Source organism: Gadus macrocephalus, chromosome 4, assembly GCF_031168955.1.
Source record: "Gadus macrocephalus chromosome 4, ASM3116895v1".
Classification (NCBI taxonomy): Eukaryota; Metazoa; Chordata; class Actinopteri; order Gadiformes; family Gadidae; genus Gadus; species Gadus macrocephalus.
This window is the reverse complement of record NC_082385.1, coordinates 7006994-7029354: the sequence shown is the minus strand read 5'-3', so window position 1 is coordinate 7029354 and position 22361 is coordinate 7006994. Positions and strand designations below refer to the sequence as shown.

General features: G+C 48.4%; 1 protein-coding gene across 5 annotated transcripts in view; it reads right to left on the bottom strand.

The window, feature by feature from the left end:
* LOC132455800 (RIMS-binding protein 2-like) overlaps positions 1–22361 on the bottom strand; it is a 75928-nt gene that overhangs the window by 1138 nt on the left and 52429 nt on the right. For 3 of the 5 annotated variants that reach the window (XM_060049768.1, XM_060049771.1, XM_060049772.1), the window contains 13 exons: positions 19996–20838; positions 17513–17664; positions 15188–16387; positions 13724–13876; positions 12775–12924; positions 12114–12225; positions 11116–11244; positions 8302–8474; positions 6792–6960; positions 5714–5826; positions 5192–5263; positions 4493–4684; positions 1–1857 (listed from right to left, as the gene is read on the bottom strand). The exon at positions 1–1857 is cut by the window's left edge and continues 1138 nt beyond it. In XM_060049768.1, coding sequence (XP_059905751.1) covers positions 1630–1857; positions 4493–4684; positions 5192–5263; positions 5714–5826; positions 6792–6960; positions 8302–8474; positions 11116–11244; positions 12114–12225; positions 12775–12924; positions 13724–13876; positions 15188–16387; positions 17513–17664; positions 19996–20838 — 3686 coding nt within the window. In that variant the 3' untranslated portion in view covers positions 1–1629. The remainder of the gene's footprint in view (positions 1858–4492; positions 4685–5191; positions 5264–5713; positions 5827–6791; positions 6961–8301; positions 8475–11115; positions 11245–12113; positions 12226–12774; positions 12925–13723; positions 13877–15187; positions 16388–17512; positions 17665–19995; positions 20839–22361) is intronic. The other 2 variants (XM_060049767.1, XM_060049769.1) reach the window with 2 other exon arrangements.

Here is a 22361-nt window from a genome sequence, read left to right as displayed (position 1 = left end):
TCATTAAACAATAATCATTAGTCTTCCAACTATCCATAGCCAACGCAATAACACTAAATCTTCCCCGTGGCACTCATAGATTTGTGCAGATTTGTGCAATTATACGGTAATAATATATCACATAGAACTATGTAGCATAGAAGTGGGTTAAAATTTTGGATTTGAGCGAGTTCTCGATAGCGATGATGATGATCAGATAATGATGCACCTTGAACACCTGTTATGTTCCACGATGGACCAATCAGGGCCCTGTATTCGTCCCCTTATACCCGCAAGAGGAAACCGTAAAGCGATGGCGGTGGGATTAGCAGCACTGGACCACTAAGATCCCTGAAGACATGGCTGTTTCTTTTTTTTTCTTTAAGTTAGTTTAGAAAACAAACGTATGCACGAGCATGAAGGCAGCATACACACACACACATACACACACACATACACACACACACACACACACACACATACAACAAACTGCCCACACACATAGACACGCATGCTCATTCATACACACACAGGCACGAAAAAAAGTGACGTCTGTCCCGATCCTCTGAGGAAACACACACGCTTTGTGCAATAGGAAGACAAACCGAATGTTGTCTGGGACTTACGTTGTCATGACGGTTTTCAAGACCACAATAACATATTTCCCCCGAATGATTTTCTTCCAAAAATGACAATGCAACAGTGATTCTTGGCAGAAACCAAAAAATAAAAAAGAAAAACACAATTTTGTATTGAGAAAATCAACCCTTGTCAGACAGAAAAACCCAAGGAATGTCAGCTTGTATTGTTTTTATGAAGGCCACTGAAACGGCGTTGCTTGACTGTCGTTGCACATGTCCTGTTTTGCTGTAATGCCCATGTTAGTGCCTGTACATGTTTTGAGTTCCCTTCATCACTGAGGCTTTATCTGCTAAACTCGCAGGCACATAAAAAATATCTGTTTTGTATCCGTGTGATCCATGGTGTGGAAGGCCATGTATGGCCACCACCTTTTCTACCGTATTGCTTTGACTAAAGCCTCTGTGTTTATGAGCAGCCAGCATTACCTCCCCAATGCCTCCCTCAACAGTCCTGTTAGGATTGTTTTAGGAATAACAGCATCTACCTTCCAGTATTGACATCGATCCTCCACAATATGGATGGTATTGACATGTTTTTGTTTTGTTGTTTCATAAAATCATATATATGTATATTTTTTATATATAGATATAAAAAATAATAATTAAATGTGTCTTCCATGACTACCCTGCTTGAGATAAGGTTCTGTTTCACTTCAACTGGTACGATTTAGGCCTTCACGTCATGAAAAAACCCTCGCCTCTGGAATAAAAGAAATCACAGTTATAATGTAGCTTTGTGACTTTCTCTCTCGCTCTCTTGATTTGGCACGGCGCACTGTACATCATGAAATGAATCCATAGTTAAAACGGAAACAAGCGATCACATGATTATATTCCAACAGTCCTATACACACACACACACACACACACACACACACACACACACACACACACACACACTACGTGCACATCCCCTCCTCCTCGCCGCCGCACGTCGCGAGATTAGAAGCGATGGCGGGACCGGTGGCCCGGGCGTCGCCACGGGAACGGCGTGCGCTTCTGTGCCGTGTTACTTGTTGACGGGGGAAAGCCTCTTCAGCAGCTTCTTCCCCTTGGACAGAATACCTTTCTTCTTCTTCATGTCGTGGCTGTCGCGGGGGTCCCCGTCGTGGTCGTCGCGGGGGTCCGAGGGCCCCTGAGAGCCCCGCGCGGGGCTGATGGGCCGCATGGTCCCCGGGAGCACCATTGGCGACGGGCTGCGCGCCACGGGCACGATGTCGGCGGTTTCCGTGGCGACCTGAGGGGGGAGATGGATGCCGTGTAGGGGGGAGGTGTTTGGTGGGCAGGGGAGGGGGGGATCAGTGCGGATTATAGTGAGATTATAGTGACTGTGTTCACACCCTTTCTCCAGAGAACACTAGAAGGGTGCACTCGTTTTATCCACTCCGGGGATCGGGAATCCAAACCGAAAAGGTTGACTGGTATCATGTTAAATGTATAAGTGAACAATGCGTTCTGCAGTTATACACTTAGCCTTTTAAGATCATAGATGATAATTGTCATTGTCTTTCAATTTAAGACTTTAAGGAATATGTTTAAATCCCTGGCTGTCTTCCTTATGTGTATAGTTATAATGTATAGTAGGGTAGTTTGTTGTGTAGAGCATTTAGCTAGTGAGTGAAATAGAGGAGTGCAGGTTGTGTTTATTCATTGAAACCCAAGCCATTGCCTGCTGTTATCAGTAATGAATGCCGTTGGGATATTAAGTCTCATTAAGCCAAAGCATGAAATAATTAATACAGTTTAAATAAGTGTGAATGGCTAGCTATTAATAAATATATGTCACATCCCTCCCTATTAAATATCACTATTGTATGTGTGCTTGTGATTATCGTGGGAAAGGGAACATGTTCTCTAAGTCTTCTGCTTGCATTTATCTCAAACAAAAAAAACGATTTATGCCATTAAAAGGAGGCAATTTAACACACTGCAAAAGTTATGCTCCCATTTGAGTGTCAAATTACATTTTCTTTTGTCAAAGAGAAATTTTGTTTAAAGATTAATTTACTAATTTGACCAAGAGAAGTTTCGACACACACGCGCACGCACGCACGAATGCACGCACGCACGCACGCACGCACGCACGCACGCACACACACACGCACACACACACACGCACACACACACGCACACACAAAGGCACACATGTGAGGAAGAAACAGTTGGGGAAAGGCCATCGAAGGATAAGCACAACATCAGCACATCACAGAGGCGGCTAGGAAGGTAGAGGCGGCTAGGTTGGCAGGTAGTCCAGGAGAGGAAGCACACTGTACGATATTGATACACACAACCCCCAGCCAAACAACCCTTGATAACAAGCAACTCATTCTATCCATCGTCTGGACATAATAATTCATTGGTGAATATATCCATCAAGCCTCCACGATATTATATATATAAATATATATATATATATATATATAACTTTTTTAATGCAGCCATCACTTTTGTGCAAAATATGACTTCCTTGCCTTTTCCTCCACCATAAGAAGAGGGATAGACAGTCCGATGATTGATGCCTATAGGGGAATTTTAATCTACATTCTTCAACAAAAAAGGTGAACAAAATCTGATGGCTGCAGCAAAAAATAGTGTGACTGAACTGTCACAAATATTATTTTAAGCTTGACAACTTTTTTAGCAATACTTGGTAGTGAAAGTGAAGTAAACTGGTGTGCATGCAGGGTTTTTTTTTTTTTTTTTTAGGTTATCGTGCTTGTTATCTCAAGTTTAAGACCAACTGTACACGGCAGACAGAGCAACTTTATGGTCTGAAATAAACCATCTTCTTCACGTATTTTATTGTTTTAGTTTTTTTGTTGTTGTTTTTTGCCAAGCGGGTGAGGGTAGAAACTAAATCAGATGTGACAGCGCCATTGTCAGTAAAAAAAAAAAAAACACATCACTATGACAACAACTACGACAACGACAACAACAACACAACACACGGACACAGAGCGCAGAGGTTTTTTTTATATCCAATTTTTTTTTCTCTTTTATTGTTTCCATCGTAACAATACATAACGGACGTCGTCTCAGTGAAGAGGTTAGTTCAGCGCGCTCGCTAGCTCAGATCCAACATATCAAACATAGGCATGTCTAGAGAACCACTTTCAACAGAGCCGGAAAAATAGATTTGTGTGATGTGTGTAGAATATACAAAAAACAAGAAACAAAGCCTCTCTGGGGAAATACAGCATTCGGAGCCAAGAAAGATATTATAAAACGTATCAAGTTTCACTTTTTTGAAAAAGGCATGCTTTTCTCTCTGGAACAACTTTCGATTTTTTTCTTTTCGACCCTGATTTTTAGTACAATACTTTTTTATTTATTTTGTGTTTCAGTGCAAACAGGTACCAAATTATCATGTGTGTCAGGAATGATTTGGAGCCTTTTTCAAATCCATCGCCAAGTACTACATGCATAGAACCACCCGTCAAGATCCCCACAGTCTAGTCCCTCCTGTTCACGTTGGGCTTTGCTTCTTCCTTTCTCTGATACTCAGAAAACGAGGGGGAGGGGGAGGGAGGGGGTAAAACTGGGGTTTTTCAAACACAAGGTTCCACGGGGGTCGGTTAGGGTGAGGCGGGGGGGGGGGCGGAGGGGGCTGTAAGTTTCTTTAATAGAGTCACCACTGGTCACCACAAACACACGCACACCGAACAGCACAAAGACAGCAAGTGGAAGAGGAAGCAAGACAACAGAAAGTAAAACCGAGAGAGGACAGAGAGACAGGAGAGAAGATGGAGGAGAGCGAAGAGAGGAGAGAGACGAGGAGGAGGAGGAGGAGGAGGAGGAGGAGCGACGAGGACGAAGGGTGGCTGTGTGTGTGTACGGGAGGCCTAGCGCTGAGAGCGGCGATGGTGATGTACCCGTTTGCCCTCTGCGTTGGCGGCAGAGGAGGAGCAGTGGGCGGAGTTGGCGGGGGCGCGGCCGCCGGACTCCTCCTGGGGGGGGTGGTGGTGGTGGTGGGAGGGGATGTCCGTCAGATACACCTCCACGTCGTCAGGCACTTCTTCTAGAAAGTTGGAGGGGACCAGGCCGCGGTGGCCGTTGATGTCCCCCTGGAGGGGGAGAGAGGAGCAGGAGGGGAGAGAGGAGCAGGAGGGGAGAGAGGAAAGGAGGGAAGAGAAGGAAAGGGAGAGGGGAAAAGATGAGGAGAGAAGAAGTGGAGAAGAGAGGAGGAGGGGGGAGAAGAGGAGAGAAGGAAAGGGAGAGGAGAGGAGGAGGAGGAGGAGAGAGGAAGTGGAGGAGAGAGAGGAAAGAAGAGGAGGGGGAAAAAAAGGAGGGGAAATGATGAGGAGAGAAGAAGTGGAGAAGAGAGGAGGAGGGGAGGGAAGAGGAGAGTGGGGGAGGAGATGAGAGAGAGGAGAGCAGAGGGGAGAAGGGAAAATGAGCGGATCAGAGGGACAAGAGAGAAGTGGAGAACCAAATGGGGAGAGAGCATTAATGGAGGGAAGAAGGAGAAATGACGTCAGAGTAAGTCTTTGAAAGTTCACAATTTGCAAAACAACATCTTGACTTTGAAAAATATCTTTGCCATGAAAAATAGGAAAATAAATTGCGCTCACATAATAAAAGCCATCTTCATCAATTTCTCCAAAAACAGCCATGATGTCGCCAGCACAAAAGGTCAGCTCAGTCTATCCGAGACGGAGACAGAGAGGCACGCTAGGAAATTGACTCATACATATACATGCATATTAACAACAACACACAGTGAGCGTGTTTCTCTCACAAATACAGCAGGTTTAGTAAAAGACAGAGGTATGCATTAAGAATTATAACCGATGCAATGTTTTTTTCCATGGGACTTTTTTCCATGGGAAATGCTGCAACGCAGCATTTTCAGTGGAGCACCAGGGGTCAGGGATCTAAAGAAACCTCTGGAGCCCTCGATGTCTTATATAGGGTGTAGTACCCCAACATCAACACAAGAGAGGCTCAAGAGCAGTGCGTGTCTTTAACTGGTTGTAGTAGCCCACTATCAACACAAGGGGAACGTCTCTGGAGCATTACGTATTTTATACTGGGTGTAGCACACCTCTGTCAACACAAGGGGAGCTCTCTCTGGCGCAGTGCTTGTCTCTTACTGGGTGTAGTACCTCAACGTCAACATTAGGGGAGCTCTCTCTGGGGTCGTAGTCGTAGAGGGCCACCATCCTCCGAGTAGCCTGGTCTCTACGCTGGCCGCGCCTGTTTTGCTCTGATAGAACACAGAAGAAGAAGAAGAAGAAGAAGAAGAAGAAGAAGAAGAAGAAGAAGAAGAAGAAGAATAGAAATGATGATAGAAAAAACAGTTTAAGGAAACCATAAATCCTAATAATTATGAAACCATCCTATTCATGTTCCATTGGCCCTGTTTAGACACGCGTTACGAGTCCATCTTTAAAACCAGATTTTAATACGGTGGACAGACGTTTTCTCCGTCTAAAAAGAGGGGAGCAGTAGGATGCTCCGGAGGTTCTGAACACTGATTCCACTCGAGAGCGACAAGCGAATCATGCAAGCTGTTTCAAGTCACATGACTAGCTCATGACTCCAGATCTACATTCTCGATAGATAAATAACAACTTTATTAATCTCCCTGAGGGGAAATCCCTTTGTTACAACAGCCCAGTGGCAGTGGAAAACACAGGATAAGATACAATACAATAACATTTAAAAGTACTACTGAAAACCAAAATTTGACGCTAAACTAAATGCTAAAATAAAGACAAACAAAACAACCAAGGCAAAAAAAACAGACAGTATAAACAATAAAAATTATAAATTATAAAGTGCCTAAGTACCAGTACTTCACAGTTTATTAAAGGTGACATATTATACCACCAGGTGAGAGTGGGATTAGCCGTTACAAGCCGTTTGGAAAATCTGCCTCTTCTGACATCATAGGTGGGCGTGTCCACCTAAATGTATGACGGATAGATGTGCAGCGTTTGCTACAGTCCACTGGGTAGCCTGGTAGACTGATCTATCCAGCACACATCTAGGTGGACACGCCCACTTGTGATGTCAGAAGAGGCCGATTTTCCAAACGGCTTGTAACGGCTAATCACACACACACCGCTGGTGGTATAACATGTTTAAAGTGCATAAATGAGAGTTCTCCTCTCTCACAGGCGGGCCATTCATTCCTAAACAACCCCTCCATAGGGCGGCGTGCGGTACCTATCCGGTCGATGGGCGTGTTGAGGGGCAGGAAGCCCTGCTTGATGAGCTGGTCCAGCGTCTCGTCGTCCTCGGCCCTGATCTCTGACACCATGTTGCAGGGGATCAGGCCCATCCGACCGCACACCTCGCCCCGGTAGAAGCCGTCCGTGTCCTTATCCCCGTACACCTGGGGGGGGGGGATAAGGACATTGCAATGTAATAGAACACGATATGCAAATCGCAAAGGCTGCGATTTCTTTTACGTTCAATAGTTAAATAAAGATGTTATAATATCAATATCAGCTTAACACATAGACCTGGCCTAAAGGAAAGAGCAGTTTATATGATGACTGCTTCCAATGTTGTGTTGGTCATACTATAGGATGATTTATTGCTTGTGTTTAGTGAATAATACAGAACATAAGGAACTTTAAAAAGAGAAATGGCATACTAAATCGCCATCTCAATATTTGTCGAAATAATCGCATTTTGATTATTACCCAAATCAGTCAGCCCTAGCCCTTTAGGGTGTTTGGACTGAAAGCACAATGGTTTCTGGGATGAGTCCCAGAAACCGTTGTTGTGGATCCTTGTGTTTTAGATCCACGATAATGTTTTGGATCTAGAATTATTATAGCGCCAAGACTACCCTGGACTGATGCATCAAAATAAATAAATAAAATATAATTATATTCATTTAATGGGAAATCAAGGCCGTAATGGACTACGCTCTGATGACTTCCTGTCAATGCCCATTCCTCATGTCTGGTCAGAATGATGGGAAATAGCCTTTCTGTCCGTCGCCTGTTCAGATGGGGAGCTTCTACAGACAGAGCGCATCCAAATGGATCGACTTTGCTTCCTATCGTCCATTTGTATCAACCTTTACATGAGACGGTGCTCAGGAGGTATTGGCCAATGGCTCGGTATCTTATTGACCTGTAACTGATCCAGTGGGCCATAAGAGGATAAGTGTGGGGTAATACTTCCCGTCTGTTTCAGTTCTTTGTTGTAATCTCGTTGTGGGTCGTTTTAATGCTGCTATCAGCCAGCTCACTTTTGGAATCAGAGGTGTTTAAATCCAATGAGACATTGCCTGCTTCAAAACCAAAATTGGAAAAAGATACATTTCTAAATATGCACCTATTTCTTCAACACTTTTCCCTTCCACTTAACTTCCTATTAATGTGCTTTGATACAGCACTGATGGTTTTCTGCACAACTAGTCAGATCAGCAGTCTTCCCCATGAGGTTGAATTCTACTGAACCAGACTGAGAGCCCATTTAGAGGCTCAGGAACCCTTTGCAGATGATTTGGATCAATTAACTGGTTTTCGGAAGCTGTAAGCCATAATCATCAAATTATAACAAATAAAGGCTTGAAATATCTAACTTTGCATGTAATGAGTCTATATAATATATATGATTCTCATTTTAAGTTGAATTACTGAAATAAATGAACTTTTGCACGATGTTCAGATTTTTCGAGATTCACCTGTATATATATATATATATATGGACGACTCACCCTGATGATCTGGCCCTCTTTGAAGGGCAGCTCTTCGTCGGCGGCATCGGGGTTGGGGGACATGGAGAGTGGGTCGTAGTCAAACAGCGCCACGAAGATCCGGAAGGACTCCTCGGGCTTGGAGTCGCTGTAGTACGGCGGGGAACGTCGCTCCCTCTCCCGGTGGCCCCCGTCTTTAACACAGCAAGCAGACATAAACACCAAGACTTCATCACTCCTCCCTTTCCATAGGAAACCCCCCCGGATACAGACCGGGCTAGAAAAGGTCATTTGCAATTCAATTTAAAGGTCCAAGACATTTTTGAAAATCTGCCTCTGTTGACATCCCAAATGGGCGTGTCCACCTAGATTTACGACGGATAGATTAGCAACATTTGCTACAGTGCACTGTGTAGGCTAGTAGACTGATATATCCAGCACAGATCTAGGTCGACACGCCCACTTGTGATGTCACTAGAGGCAGATTTTCAAAACGGCTTGTCATGGCTAATCACACTCACACCTGGTGGTATAACATGGGACCCTTTAAAATTCTGCGTCATAGCAAGTTGCATATGCAGAAATAAAACAAGCAGAAAGATATTAGAAACATTTCTTACCTGACACAGTTCAGCTGTTAACTAAATCACTGTTCAGTTTATATCTTATCAATGTGTCTTTCTGCTCCGTTCATCTTAGGGGATATGCATGTGCACAGGCTTACAGAGAGACACACACGTCCCACACATGTCCTATGCCGGTATTCTCTACGTTCCACATGCTCTGTGCAGTAGGATGGAAGCACGCCTTTTCGTTCCCATGCACCACCAGCGCATGTGGGCCCCACATACTAGGCTCAGTCTGCATGCATGCATCGTCAATGCAATCACATCAATACACACCTAAAAGGTACCCACACACTCACACACACAGGCGCATACACACACACACACACACCTGCTTATGCACACACACACACACACACACTTGCATGTATGCACATATACACACACACACACACACGCGCACACACACACATACACACACACGCACACTCAAGCAAACGCACAAAAAGCGGACACATGCTATTTTGGCAATTCCAGTTGAGTGGGTGATGTATAAGGGGCAAGACACACAATGATGTTTTACATTGGCGTGATACATGGAGGTGGACACACAACAGACACTGTGGCATCAGCAACACAAACAAGACTCACGTGCATATTCCTATAGACTACGACAAACAACTGTGGTTGTGGGCTTTAATAGGAGTCATTTCTGTACACTACACTATCTATCTACTATTGACCCATCACTGTGAAAAGAACATATCACAGGCTCACTTCCTAATTATTCATTAGAAAGCTATTTTGAACTTTGAGGCCAATTTGAGTGAGGTTATTTGATTCAAATGTATATTCAATCCCATTGAAATAGATCAAAACAATAAGCTACTTCTCTATCTAATAGGTGCGCACAAATATGTGTGACATATTCAATGGCATAATTCAATAATATAATTATCCAGTAATTAAGGTCTATATGTAATTGTTTGATTACAAACCACTTATCCTATTGAGTGGATGCTACAGAGACAGAGTAAACCACTTGTGTTTCGAACACCTCTTTTAAATTGCACATCATTTCACAATTTTCGCAAGCGAGTGTTGGCCAACACCTTGATCCAAACCAGAACATATTGAGCATGTGCCTGACTTTACTGTCGAATTGCAATCAATATGAAAGTCAGGGGTGTTTCATTATTTATCTATCACTCTTTCTTGGCGTATTGAAGACCATAGAAACGATCCAAACATTTGGACTGTTCTACTAATGAACAGTCCAAAGGTTACCTTCCAATCGTAAAAAGGTTACGTTTTTACGATGGAAGGTAAAAAGGTTAATCCTGTTATAAAATCTTACATCAGTACATCTTATTTTATGAAAAGCAGCTAAAGGAATTAAATTGTTTCAATTGGACTCTTTTCCATAATGTACTTCACATTATTATCACCTCATCACTTTGTTGATTGTATTGCTATATCTATCTGTATATATATATATATATATATATATATATATATATATATATATATATATATATATATATATATTTTACAGGGATTTGTATACACCAAAACCAACAAAAGCCAAAACCTTGCTGTGATTTTACAAAAACAGCGACGGCACAAGCACTTTTATAAAGCTAACTCCTTAACAATCCTCATACAACCGGTCATGCAATACGCCCGTACTAACAACAACAACAACAACAACAACAACAACAACAACATGAGGCGCTAGTGGGCCTGGTCAACCTACAATAGGCGAGTGGGTTCAGCAGACACCTGCAGTTCAGTGCAGTGAGGAGGGCATTCTCTGAGCAGTCAACCAATCAAGTCAGCTCATGTCATCATCATCATCAAGAGTGGCCATCTTGGAATGGTCCTTTGAAAGAGTGAGGGGGGGTACGGGGAGGGGAACGGCTTGCCAGTAGAGTTGGGGGGGTCGGGGTGGTGGTGGTGGTGGTGGAGGAGGGGGTGTGTGTGTGGGGGGGGGGGGGGGGGGGGTCGGGCATCTCAGTGCAGTGAGTCATGCTGAGCAACTGTAAGCATAATAATAATCATTACGGTATAACATAAGTGGCACGCGGGTCCCGGAGTCGCGGGTGCCATTATTATTATTATTAACATTATTATTATCACTTTTGACGTTGTTTCAGTTGCATCGGAGTCGGTGAAGGGAGTGAAGAGGGGCGCCGGTGGGGGGAGACAGGGGGGTTTTGGGGGGGGGGGGGCAGGAGGGACGGGGGAGAGGGGGGGGGGGGGGACGTACCATACGGAGCGCGGGTGGCTGCGGCGTGCCTGTGTGGCGGCCGGGTCCTGTGGCCAGCTACCCTGCCACAGTAACCGTCCTCCTGGCCCGGACAGAGCTTTCCCTCACCACTACACTCAGTGGTTATCTCTACGAGGGGGAAAGAACCAATCAGAGAGGAGGAGGCGGAGTTGGGGGAGGGGCAGGGGAAAGGAGGAGGAGGGGGTCAAGAGAGAAGGGGCACACTTGGTAAAGAAGTCGACGCCAAAAAAATGGCAAAAAGGGAAACGGCGGGTCCTTCCTGTTCAGGGCTTCTGCACTTCCTGTTTGGGTTGGGTCTGATCGTTGATAGTGAAAATTTAACTGGGAACTTTGGATCTATAAAATAAGGACTAAAATGAAAACCAAATGGTTATAAGATGAGAGGTAAGCGTACCAGTAGTACAACATCCATGCTGTCTATTGGCTGTACTGGCCGACTGGCTGTGTTGCGGTCCGTTGAGATCCCTTACACGTGTTAGCGGGGGGGGGCGGGGGGGGGGGGGATGGGCGTGGTGCTACAGACGCAGAGAGAGGTGATCGGAGACACAAGGATGGAGGTGGTGCTTTTCCTTTGGTTTGTTGTTTGTTGGTTTGTTTGTTTCTAACAGCGCAACACAGAGTGGTGAGTGGGGGTGGGAAGGGTGTGTGGGGGGGGGGGGGGGAGGGGGCACATAGAACATCAAAAGCAGAGTCACACTCAGCCACACTCAAGCACAACGCAATACCATCTTTCTCTTTCACTCTCTCTCAAAAACAATCTCTCTCTCTCTCTCTGTCTCTCTCTCTCTCTCTCTCTCTCTCTCTCTCTCTCTCTCTCTCTGTCTCTGTCTCTCCCTCTCCCTCTCCCTCTCTCTCTCTCTCTCTCTCTCTCCCTCTCTCCCTCTCTCTCTCTCTCTCTCTCTCTCTCTCTCTCTCTCTCTCTCTCTCTCCCCCTCTCTCTGTCCCCCTTCTCTTGGGCGTGCCACCTTGCGACTGACCAATAGAGGGGACCATGAGGGGCCGTCTCTGGGGCTGGGGCCCTCCGCGGGGCCCCTGGGGGCCTCGTCTTCCGTTCTCCCGGTCGTGTCGCCCTCCCGGCGAGCTGCCAGCCTGCAACACACACAAACACCGACACAGAGATACACACACCGCCATTTACCCAAAGTCATATGTGCGTGCTCACATATGTGATGACACAGACACCCAGACACACACACACACACACACACACACACACACACACACACACACACACAAACAGACACACACACACACAGACATGTGCACACATGCACGGACAGACACACATGTAAGCACTCGCTCAGTTCAACCCGCCCCACCCCGGACAAACAAAGCACACACACACACACACACACACAGACACACACACACGCACAAGCACACAAGAAAAGAAATTACCATTTCAAAGTAAAACAAAGCAACATCAGGAGAGAAGCAGTATCGTTAAGCATGTTTTTATTTCAACAGAAACAATTTTTGTACATTTCCATGTCAAATAGGGGAGAGCAATTCATGCAGCAAAAGAAACCAAAACAAGCCGTGAGGAGGGAAAGTGACCGTGAAAAGTTACCAAAAAAAAACAGAAGCCTTCGAATTGAGATCACAAATGTTTGCAGGAAGAAGGGCTGTTACTTGTACCTTGAGCGCGTGGTGCGAGCTGCGTCGTCTACCTTCGTCGTTCAGCTGCATCTCCGAGTACAGCTCTTCTTCGTCCTCCTCCAGGATGTCCGACAGGTCGGAGCCCCGGCTGCTCTCGCTGTGGTGCTCCTCACTGTGACTATAGTGAGGCTGCCGTATACACAAGTGACAGTGTACAAGTACGTGGACACACATGCGACGACAAACGAACACGACGGGGACACACGCGCCGCGCAACACGCAGACACACACACACACACACACTCACGCCACAGACAGACACCGTGTGTACACATGTAACGTGCGACAGAACAAAACATAAAACAAAGAAAAAAGGCATCCACACATTCACGCCCCCAACCACACACAAATACGTGACCCCGAAACGAACAGGACCTGGGTGTGTGTGTGTGTGTGTGTGTGTGTGTGTGTGTGTGTGTGTGTGCGTCCTCCGAGGTGCACGTGGATCCTACCTGCGCCGGTACCTCATAGGGACCCCCCAATAAGGACCCCCCAATAAGGACCCCCCCTAACCCAACAACCTTAACCTTAACCCTTCCTCACGGTAAGCTTTTGTTGGTCTCGTCGTGTGACCGGCCTGTTGCTTGCTGTACCGCCTGGTACAGTAGATTGGGCTACTAAAGATGGCTCTATGCAATGGATCTATGGTAGAATTAGGACTTTGTCGCTACAGAGCACTTCATAAACACTTCATAAAGTCGTTAGGAAGCTCTCTTCTCTGTAATAAGATAAGATGAAATTAGACCGTATTAGGGTCAAAGCAGCAAATTGGGGATTAGCTGTTAAGATCACTTATTGGTTGGCAAGTCTATTGTGAATTAATGAGAAAAGCAGGGGGATCCTATTACAATGAAGCCGTGTGGGTTCGGTTTCAGCTGTGATTGGCTCGGGGGGGGCAGTGAGGTCATTTCCTGGTGGCGGTTCTTACCGGCCGGCCCAGCTCAGAGGCTCTGAGGAACTCGTCGACCGAGGGCCCCCTCCGACGTCCACGCGCCAAGCCTTCCTCGTCTTCTTCTTCCTCGTCCGAGTGGCGCTGGTGGAAGGGCTGCTCGCCGTATCCCCCCTGCTGTCTCCTGTCGCCCTGGGGGGGGGGGGGGGGGGGGGGGGGAGAGGAGGAAAGGAGAGGAAGAGAGAACGAAAGAAGGACAGAAAGAGAGGCGGAAAAGAATGGAAGATAAAGAGAGGGAAGGACATGAAGAAGGAAGATTATTAAATTGGACGCATTTATTTTTTGGACAATACGGGCAAACAAGCTCTACTTTTCGTGGTGTGAGCACAATCAATAGTAACCAGATGATAATGACCAAAGCAAAACATTGCAATTAACGGTGCAGTGTGTAGAATTGAGTGGCCTCTTCATCATAAATCCTTTGAACAAAATATCCTATGCATAAAGAGGTGTCAATGTTTATGGAGTTTCATACACTTTTTAATCCAAGTTGAGAATAGCGGAGTGAACTGCAGTCAACGGCTGAGGGGGATTATGATAGGATGTGCTTTCGTTGTGAGGAGTTCGTTTCTGAGCATGTTTCCCTGTTCGATGTGAATCACCAAAGAGGGGAGCATTACCTGTGTGGAGCTCATTTTACAGAGCAGCTAGTCATGCTACAGAGCAGTGTCTGGTGCTACAGAGCAGTTTGTGGTGCTACAGACTAGCGTGTCATGCTACACGGCAGTGTGTGGTGCTACAGACTAGCATTTCATGCTACACGGCAGTGTGTGGTGCTACAGACTAGCATTTCATGCTACACGGCAGTGTGTGGTGCTACAGACTAGCATTTCATGCTACACGGCAGTGTGTGGTGCTACAGACTAGCATGTCATGCTACAGTGCAGTGTGTGGTGCTACAGACTAGCATGTCATGCTACACAGCAGTGCATTGTGCTACAGACTAGCGTGTCATGCTACAGAGCAGCGCGTGGTGCTACAGACTAGCGTGTCATGCTACAGAGCAGCGTGTGGTGCTACAGACTAGCGTGTCATGCTACAGAGCAGTGTGTGGTGCTACAGACTAGCGTGTCATGCTACAGAGCAGCGCCTGGTGCTACAGACTAGCGTGTCATGCTACAGAGCAGCGTGTGGTGCTACAGAGCAGTGCGTTGTGCTACAGACTAGCGTGTCATGCTACAGAGCAGCGTGTGGTGCTACAGACTAGCGTGTCATGCTACAGAGCAGCGTGTGGTGCTACAGACTAGCGTGTCATGCTACAGAGCAGCGTGTGGTGCTACAGAGCAGTGCGTTGTGCTACAGACTAGCGTGTCATGCTACAGAGCAGCGCCTGGTGCTACAGACTAGCGGGTCATGCTACAGAGCAGCGTGTGGTGCTACATCGCACAGCGTCGGACTACATTGAGCCGCGGACCGACGCGGTGCGCTCCAGCGTCAGAATACCTTCCCGCTCTCCGCCGCCACGCGCTGCGCCGCCTCGCGGGCGATGGCCTTGGCCACGGTGTCCGGGATCAGCGTGCCCCGCGGCTGGGGCAGGATCCTCTGCGGGGAGGGGGAGCGGGGGTTGGCCGACGGGGGCGCCTCCAGGGTGTGTACCTGCGGGGGAGCCATCCGCGCCGGGTCCCACGCACCGGGCTGTCCTTGGGGGCCCGGGGCCATCCGCGGGGGGTCCCATCCGCTGGGCGGGGGGCCGGCGCCGCCGTGCTCTTTGGCCTCCAGGTCTCTGGCACTTACTGGTCGCTTGGGCAGGGGGTGGGGGTGGGGGTGGGGGATCAGGGGCAGCCGGTGCTGGGGTCTCAGGCCCTGGTGCGGCTGCAGGTGCAAGGGCTGCGGCTGACAGTTGGGGGGCCGGGGTTGGCCTTGGGGGTGGGGGTGCCCCTGTGGGCCGCCGGGGTGTGGCACCCCATGGTGCGGACCCCCGGGGTGTTGACCCCCGGGGTGTTGACCTCCAGGGTGTTGACCCCCAGGGTGTGGACCCCCAGGGTGTTGACCCCCAGGGTGTTGACCTCCAGGGTGTTGACCCCCGGGGTGTGGACCCCCAGGGTGTTGACCCCCAGGGTGTTGACCTCCAGGCTGCGGACCCCCAGGGTGCGGACCCCCAGGGTGGGGACCCCCAGGGTGGGGCTCCCCGGCGTGGGGCTGGCGGGGCTGGGGCTGGGGCAGAGTCTGTCCGTGGGGGTGGGCTTGGTTCTGGGGGTGCGTCTGCTGCGGGTGGGGGTGGGGCAGGGTCTGTGAGTGCGGGTGGGGGTGGGGCTGGGGCTGAGAGTTTTGGGGGCGGGGGTGGGGTGGCGGCGGGTGTTGGTGGGGGTGTCCCGGCGCCGGGGGCGGGCCACACAGCTGGAGCTGGGGCTGGGGGTGCTGCAGGTGGGGGGACTTGAGGTGGGGGTGCTGTTGAGGAGGCGGGGGGCCGGGGGGTCCGCTGTGGGGGTGCAGCGTCAGCGCCAGGGGCTGGGGTCCGGGCGGGGGCAGGGCCAGGGGGGGCGGAGGCACCAGCAGGTTGTTTGGAATGACGGCGACGGGCGAGTCCTGGGACTCGCCCTGCGCGGACAGAGTTCTGACGATGACCTCGCGCGCCTCCAGACACTGGATGCGGGTCAGCTCCACGCTGACGTAGTCGGCCAGCGGGTACAGCACCTCGGCGATCTGCTCCGCACGGTCGCCACGACAACGACAGTAGTGTTAGCATTAGCATTAGCGCAAAGTGATTCTTTTTTTTATGGTCGATCTTCGAATAGGCCGCTATTGTTAATCTATCCATTCTGTGTAACTATTCATTTGTAATAAAAAAACAAAACTTTCATGTATAGGAACATATGACACCAGATAATCACACCAGTGTGATTAGCCATCACAAGCCGTTTGGAAAATCTGCCTCTTCTGACGTCACATCAAGTGGGCGTGTCCACCTAGATGTGTGCTGGACAGATCAGTCTACCAGCCTACCCAGTGGACGGTAGCAAACGTTGTTCATCTATCGCCATACATCTAGGCGGATATGCCCCCTTGTTATGTCAGAGGAGAAAGATTTTGAAAACAGCTTGTCATGACTAATCCCACTCACACATGGTGGTATAATATGTAACCCTTAAAAACATTGAATGTAGTTCAGAATAAATTTGGCGTCAAACGGAATATGATGCCATCAGGATCCAGACATTGGGTTACAATTTGTCTGCTCAATGAAGACTGAGCTATCTTTATTATCTAATGGTGTACACTCCTGGTATAAACAATGACATTTATTAACCCACCAATACATTTTGAACGGAATGCATGTTAAAAGTGAGAGGCTTGTGATGGCACTTCACTACAGCTAGAGCCCAGTGTTGTGCACATGACGTGTATATGTAAAAGAACTGAGCGCAGTCAGACACAGCATACGGCATCATAACGGCTACACCCTAGCATCCCTATAAAGTACTCCGGTACCCCCATGCAACCTTTAAAATCCAATATCTTAATGTTTACATCGAGAAGCAGAACGGAGGCTCTGATGTTCCATTCCTGCGTGCCGCATCCTTATAACACTCTCACCGCCTCCGTTACGTAAACTCAGGGGAAATGAATCACGGCTGCGGACGCAAAGCTGTCAACCTTGCACAATGTTTTGACATCCCTGCCGGAGACAGCTCCTCAAAGTCCTTCCACTCCCTCGCCCCCTCCCCCCCCCCCCCCCCTCCTCCTCCTCCTAAACCGGGCTGACACGGAAATCCACGTTCGCAGTGGAACCCCCCCACCCCCCCACCCCAACCCCCAACCCCAGCTCACCCTCTGTCCTTTGGTGCAGACTACGTAACCGATGACGTTGGCCCCGTTGGACGTCCCGGTCGGGGAGAGGGGCGGGGGCTTCCAGTGCACCTGAAGGACTCCGGGCGCCTGTCCGCACAGCACCTGCACCTCCTGAGGTGCCAGAGGAGGGCCTGGGACAGAGCAACGAGAGAGCAGCTGTCAGTACCCATGTCGGTGTGTGTGTGTGTGTGTGTGTGTGTGTGTGTGTGTGTGTGTGTGTGTGTGTGTGTGTGTGTGTGTGTGTGTGTGTGTGTCTGTGTGTGTGTGTGTGTGTGTGTGTGTGTGTGTGTGTGTGTGTGTGTGTGTGTGTGTGGGTGTACATACTGCATACAACAGAGGAGGATAGATGAAGCACACCACGGTCACCATGCATTGTGCAGTAGCAGCAGAGGTTGGAATCAGGTTTTGTGAAGGAGATGGCGGTTCTGTTTGGTTTTGGTACGGTACGATACAACAGGGGCCCATGCTGGGGACATGGGATGGCTGTGAGCATTCAGGAGGAATCAAGTTGTGATGGGGGATATTTGGAAGGAAATGGACTTAAATATCAAAGGGTATAAGGGAATAAAGATAAGACATAAGAAAGACCTACATTCAACTGGAAGAAATCTCCTACACCTTCCTAAAAGCATCCTTGTGTAGGTTATGTGTTATGCAGCGTAGAGCAGCCTAGAGTAGATTATGTGTTCAGCAGAGAGAGTAGCACATCCTAGAGTAGATTACGTGTTCAACAGAGAGTGAAGAGCAGCCTAGAGTAGATTATGTGTTCAACAGAGAGAGTAGAGCAGCCTAGAGTAGATTATGTGTTCAGCAGAGAGAGTAGCGCATCCTAGAGTAGATTACGTGTTCAACAGAGAGTGAAGAGCAGCCTAGAGTAGATTACGTGTTCAACAGAGAGAGTAGCGCATCCTAGAGTAGATTACGTGTTCAACAGAGAGTGAAGAGCAGCCTAGAGTAGATTATGTGTTCAGCAGAGAGAGTAGCGCATCCTAGAGTAGATTATGTGTGAAACAGAGAGTGAAGAGCAGCCTAGAGTAGATTATGTGTTCAACAGAGAGAGTAGCGCATCCTAGAGTAGATTACGTGTTCAACAGAGAGTGAAGAGCAGCCTAGAGTAGATTACGTGTTCAACAGAGAGAGTAGCACATCCTAGAGTAGATTACGTGTTCAACAGAGAGTGAAGAGCAGCCTAGAGTAGATTATGTGTTCAGCAGAGAGAGTAGCGCATCCTAGAGTAGATTATGTGTGAAACAGAGAGTGAAGAGCAGCCTAGAGTAGATTATGTGTGAAACAGAGAGAGTAGAGCAGCCTAGAGTAGATGTTGTGTTTAGAAGAGAGAGGTTAGAGCATCCTAGACCTAGAGTACATGTTGTGTTCCACTCTCCAGGGCTGCAATGCCAAGTCATGCAAAACAGGGGGAGGCTGCATCCAGGCAGACACTCATGGTAAAATGTGGGTTTGCTCAGTGAGCAGCGAGGGAGGGTAGGCGAAAGCTTTTTACAAAGCATTTCTTTTTTTAGTGTCCATTGTTTGAGGCGGTGCTGAGTGATTCGACTTGGAAAACATCATAGCAGATGACATCGAGGATAGGGATCTGAGTCGTGATGTGCACGATGCAATGAGCAAACATGAGCAAAATTGTATTTCACTTGACTGATTACATGTGTTAGGCTTGTGTTGTATTCAATATGCCACATATATAGTAGGAGAGGTGATTAAAAGTTGTGTTGTTGATCAAAATTGAAATAAATCTCATTAAAAAAAATGAGATTATTCCACATGGAATAATGAATTCCATATTTTCTGCATTATACGATTGTGCCCAGGTTTGGTGGTGAGCTACCAGTGTCTTGTCACTGTATATTCCAGTCTGTCTTTCTCATGGCAACATGTGATCTGTATCTAATGCACTCAACATGAGCCTAAGATGCTTTTAGTAAACTAACCCCAGGGCAGATGCATATTCTGACCTGTTCTGCAATATGGTGTTGGACCTAGACAGAAATCAATAAAAACAATGTAAGGCAATGTTTCTTAACACAGCATTGTCAGTGGAATCCTTACTATCCCATGTTGTAAGTAACAAAAGAGTCCACATAGGGTAGCAAACGTATTCTGTATATTTTGATGTGGTGTCATTGGATTTTCCACATATTTCTCAAACGTGATTCTGCAACACACAATGCAAGCAAAGTAAAAAAAAATTGACAAAGTGACACTCTCGACATAAACAACACACTATTTGAACAGTACAAAAAAAACAGAGCCCTGTGTATGAGGACGTAAACCGGAAGTATACATCTGTATTCCAGGAAGTAAACAGGAAGTAGAAAACATGCTGCATATCAAGACGTAAACAGGAAGTGGAATTCTGTGCGTCACAAAGTAAGACACATCGAGTCAATCAGAAAGTTAGCATACACCCTGTACACCAGGATAAGTAAACAGGAAGTAAAACTGACCCGCCGCTAGGGTGCAAAACTCCACCCCGGCCTCCTTCTTCTCCCTCTGCTCCAGCGGCAGTTGCCATGGCACCTGGTGCGGCCTCGCCACCACCGTCACCTTGTACACCGTCATGGCCTTCAGGTTGACGAAGCGCAGCCGGCAGCGGCCCGGCTTCACCGCCGCGTGCTCCGCGCCGTCGAGGAAGATGGTGTGGCCGTAGTTACTGTTGCTGGGCAGCCAGGAGAGCTCGGCCGTGTCGCGCTGGATGTCGTCCACGCGCAGCCCGCACGCCGCCACCACCACGTTGGCGCCGACCAGCAGCGTGCAGCGCAGCTCGTCCGAGGGCCCGCGGTCGGTGGTGCTCTGGACCGACACGCGGTGCACACAGCCGTCCAGGTCCAGCTTCTCCAGCAGGCACTTGGTGCGGCCCCCGAGGGCCACGGTGGCCCTCAGCTCGCCGTCCACCAGCACGGCGTAGCCCGACATGCCGGCGCTCCAGCCGCGCGACACCAGGGGCGGGTCCCAGCCCACGATGACGCTGCGCGCCAGCTGCTTGATGAGGTTGATCCGCCGGGGGTAAGGCACCACGTCCTCCGCTAGGTCCTCGGGGTCCGGGGGCCCCTCCTCGGTGCCGTTGCTGCAGGGGCCCAGCGCGTTGGACGAGCACAGGACGCCGCCGTCGAGGGTGCCGCCGCCGCCGCCGCCCCCGCCCTCCACACCCATGATGCACAAGGGGGCGTGGCCCGGCTGGCCTAGCTCCTCCCCCTCATCCCCGGCCTGGATGGCGAGCTTCTCCTTGTCCTGGACGAACTCCACGAAGTTGGAGGGGACCAGGCCCCGTTGGCCGTCCAGCAGCTCCCCTAGAGGACAGATACGGCGTTACAGGGCAAGTTCAAGTTCAACACATCTGCCACTGGAATCATCCAGCTGATCATTTGGGAAAGAAATCCTACACCTAATGACAGGGAAACCTTTCAAATTGTTTGGAAACGATCAGTCAATGAGGAAAACCCATCCTCCTCATCCGCCGTAGGCCTTTGATATTTACGCGCAGATATACATCCAAAAGCCAAATATTTGTAATTGTCAGGGTACCATTTATCTAATGTTGAAGCTCTGCTGTCTGTCTACTGTTGATTCCAGATGACAGTTGGTTTCTGTCGCCTGCAGCGTTCTATTGATCAGAGTGCCACCGTTTTTCATTATAGCCCAGCAACCCGGAGCACGATAGTGTTCAGTGTTGTGCTGCTCAAGGACTTCTCTGGGAAACGCTCATAACTGCTGTCATAGTAACCCTGTCACCTGAGCCTTCTGAGCCAGGTCGTCGTTATAAACCCCGCCCGGTCAACACCTGTTTGCCTTTCATTTCAGAGGGAGAAATGTCAACACAAGCTGAGATTGTATGAGGCTAGAGACCTGAGACTTAAACAGCGAGCTATTTACCTGATCCCAAGCCTTACTGACTCATGTTGATCCATCTTTCTACATTAGAAAAGAGCCAAACACGGGAGAAGGTATAAAAATACACATTTATCTTCCAAGACATATTTAATGCTTAATTGTGTTCAATGTGCAATTGTATCATACAGCTATTACGGGATTGTGTGTGTGTGTGTGTGTGTGTGTGTGTGTGTGTGTGTGTGTGTGTGTGTGTGTGTGTGTGTGTGTGTGTGTGTGTGTGAGTGGGAGTGCATTCATTGAATTAGTACTCATGGCTAATAGGAACCAAGGGCCCCATCATAACAGCAGTCTGGTTTAGGGGCCCCCAGCTGTCCCCTTCACTGGCAAACACAGAGTGACTCCAGTAGTAAACACAGGGGCCCTCTTCTAGGAAGCAAGGCAGTGTGACGTAAGTAGCCAACATAGCGGCCCCTCGCCCTAGGAGACAAGTCAGTATGGCTCCAGTAGTAAACCTACCGGCCCTCGCCCTAGGAAACAAGTCAGTATGGCTCCAGTAGTAAACCTACCGGCCCTCGCCCTAGGAAACAAGTCAGTATGGCTCCAGTAGCAAACATAGGGGCCCTTCTTTAGATGGCAAGGCAGTCTGTTTCCTAGACGGTATTCCTGCCACTGCTCCCCAGGACTAAGCTGGCAACAATAGCTAATGTGATTAAGAGGAGCCACCAATGGTGAAGCCGCCACGATGCTAACGTGATTAGACACAAGATCAATTTAATTGCCTGTTAATACAACTAATGGGGAGTTCTTTTTGGTGATCTTGGCACCGAGACACTGTTTATTATCTGCATATTATTGTGCCATCCGACACTGTTCTGTCGCGCACGGGGGGAAGGAGATGCGGAATGCGAAGATAATTTTTCGAAACGGTATAAAAGATGACGATTTAAAGTGTTAGCCAACCCCATGTTTCAGCCCGCATTGA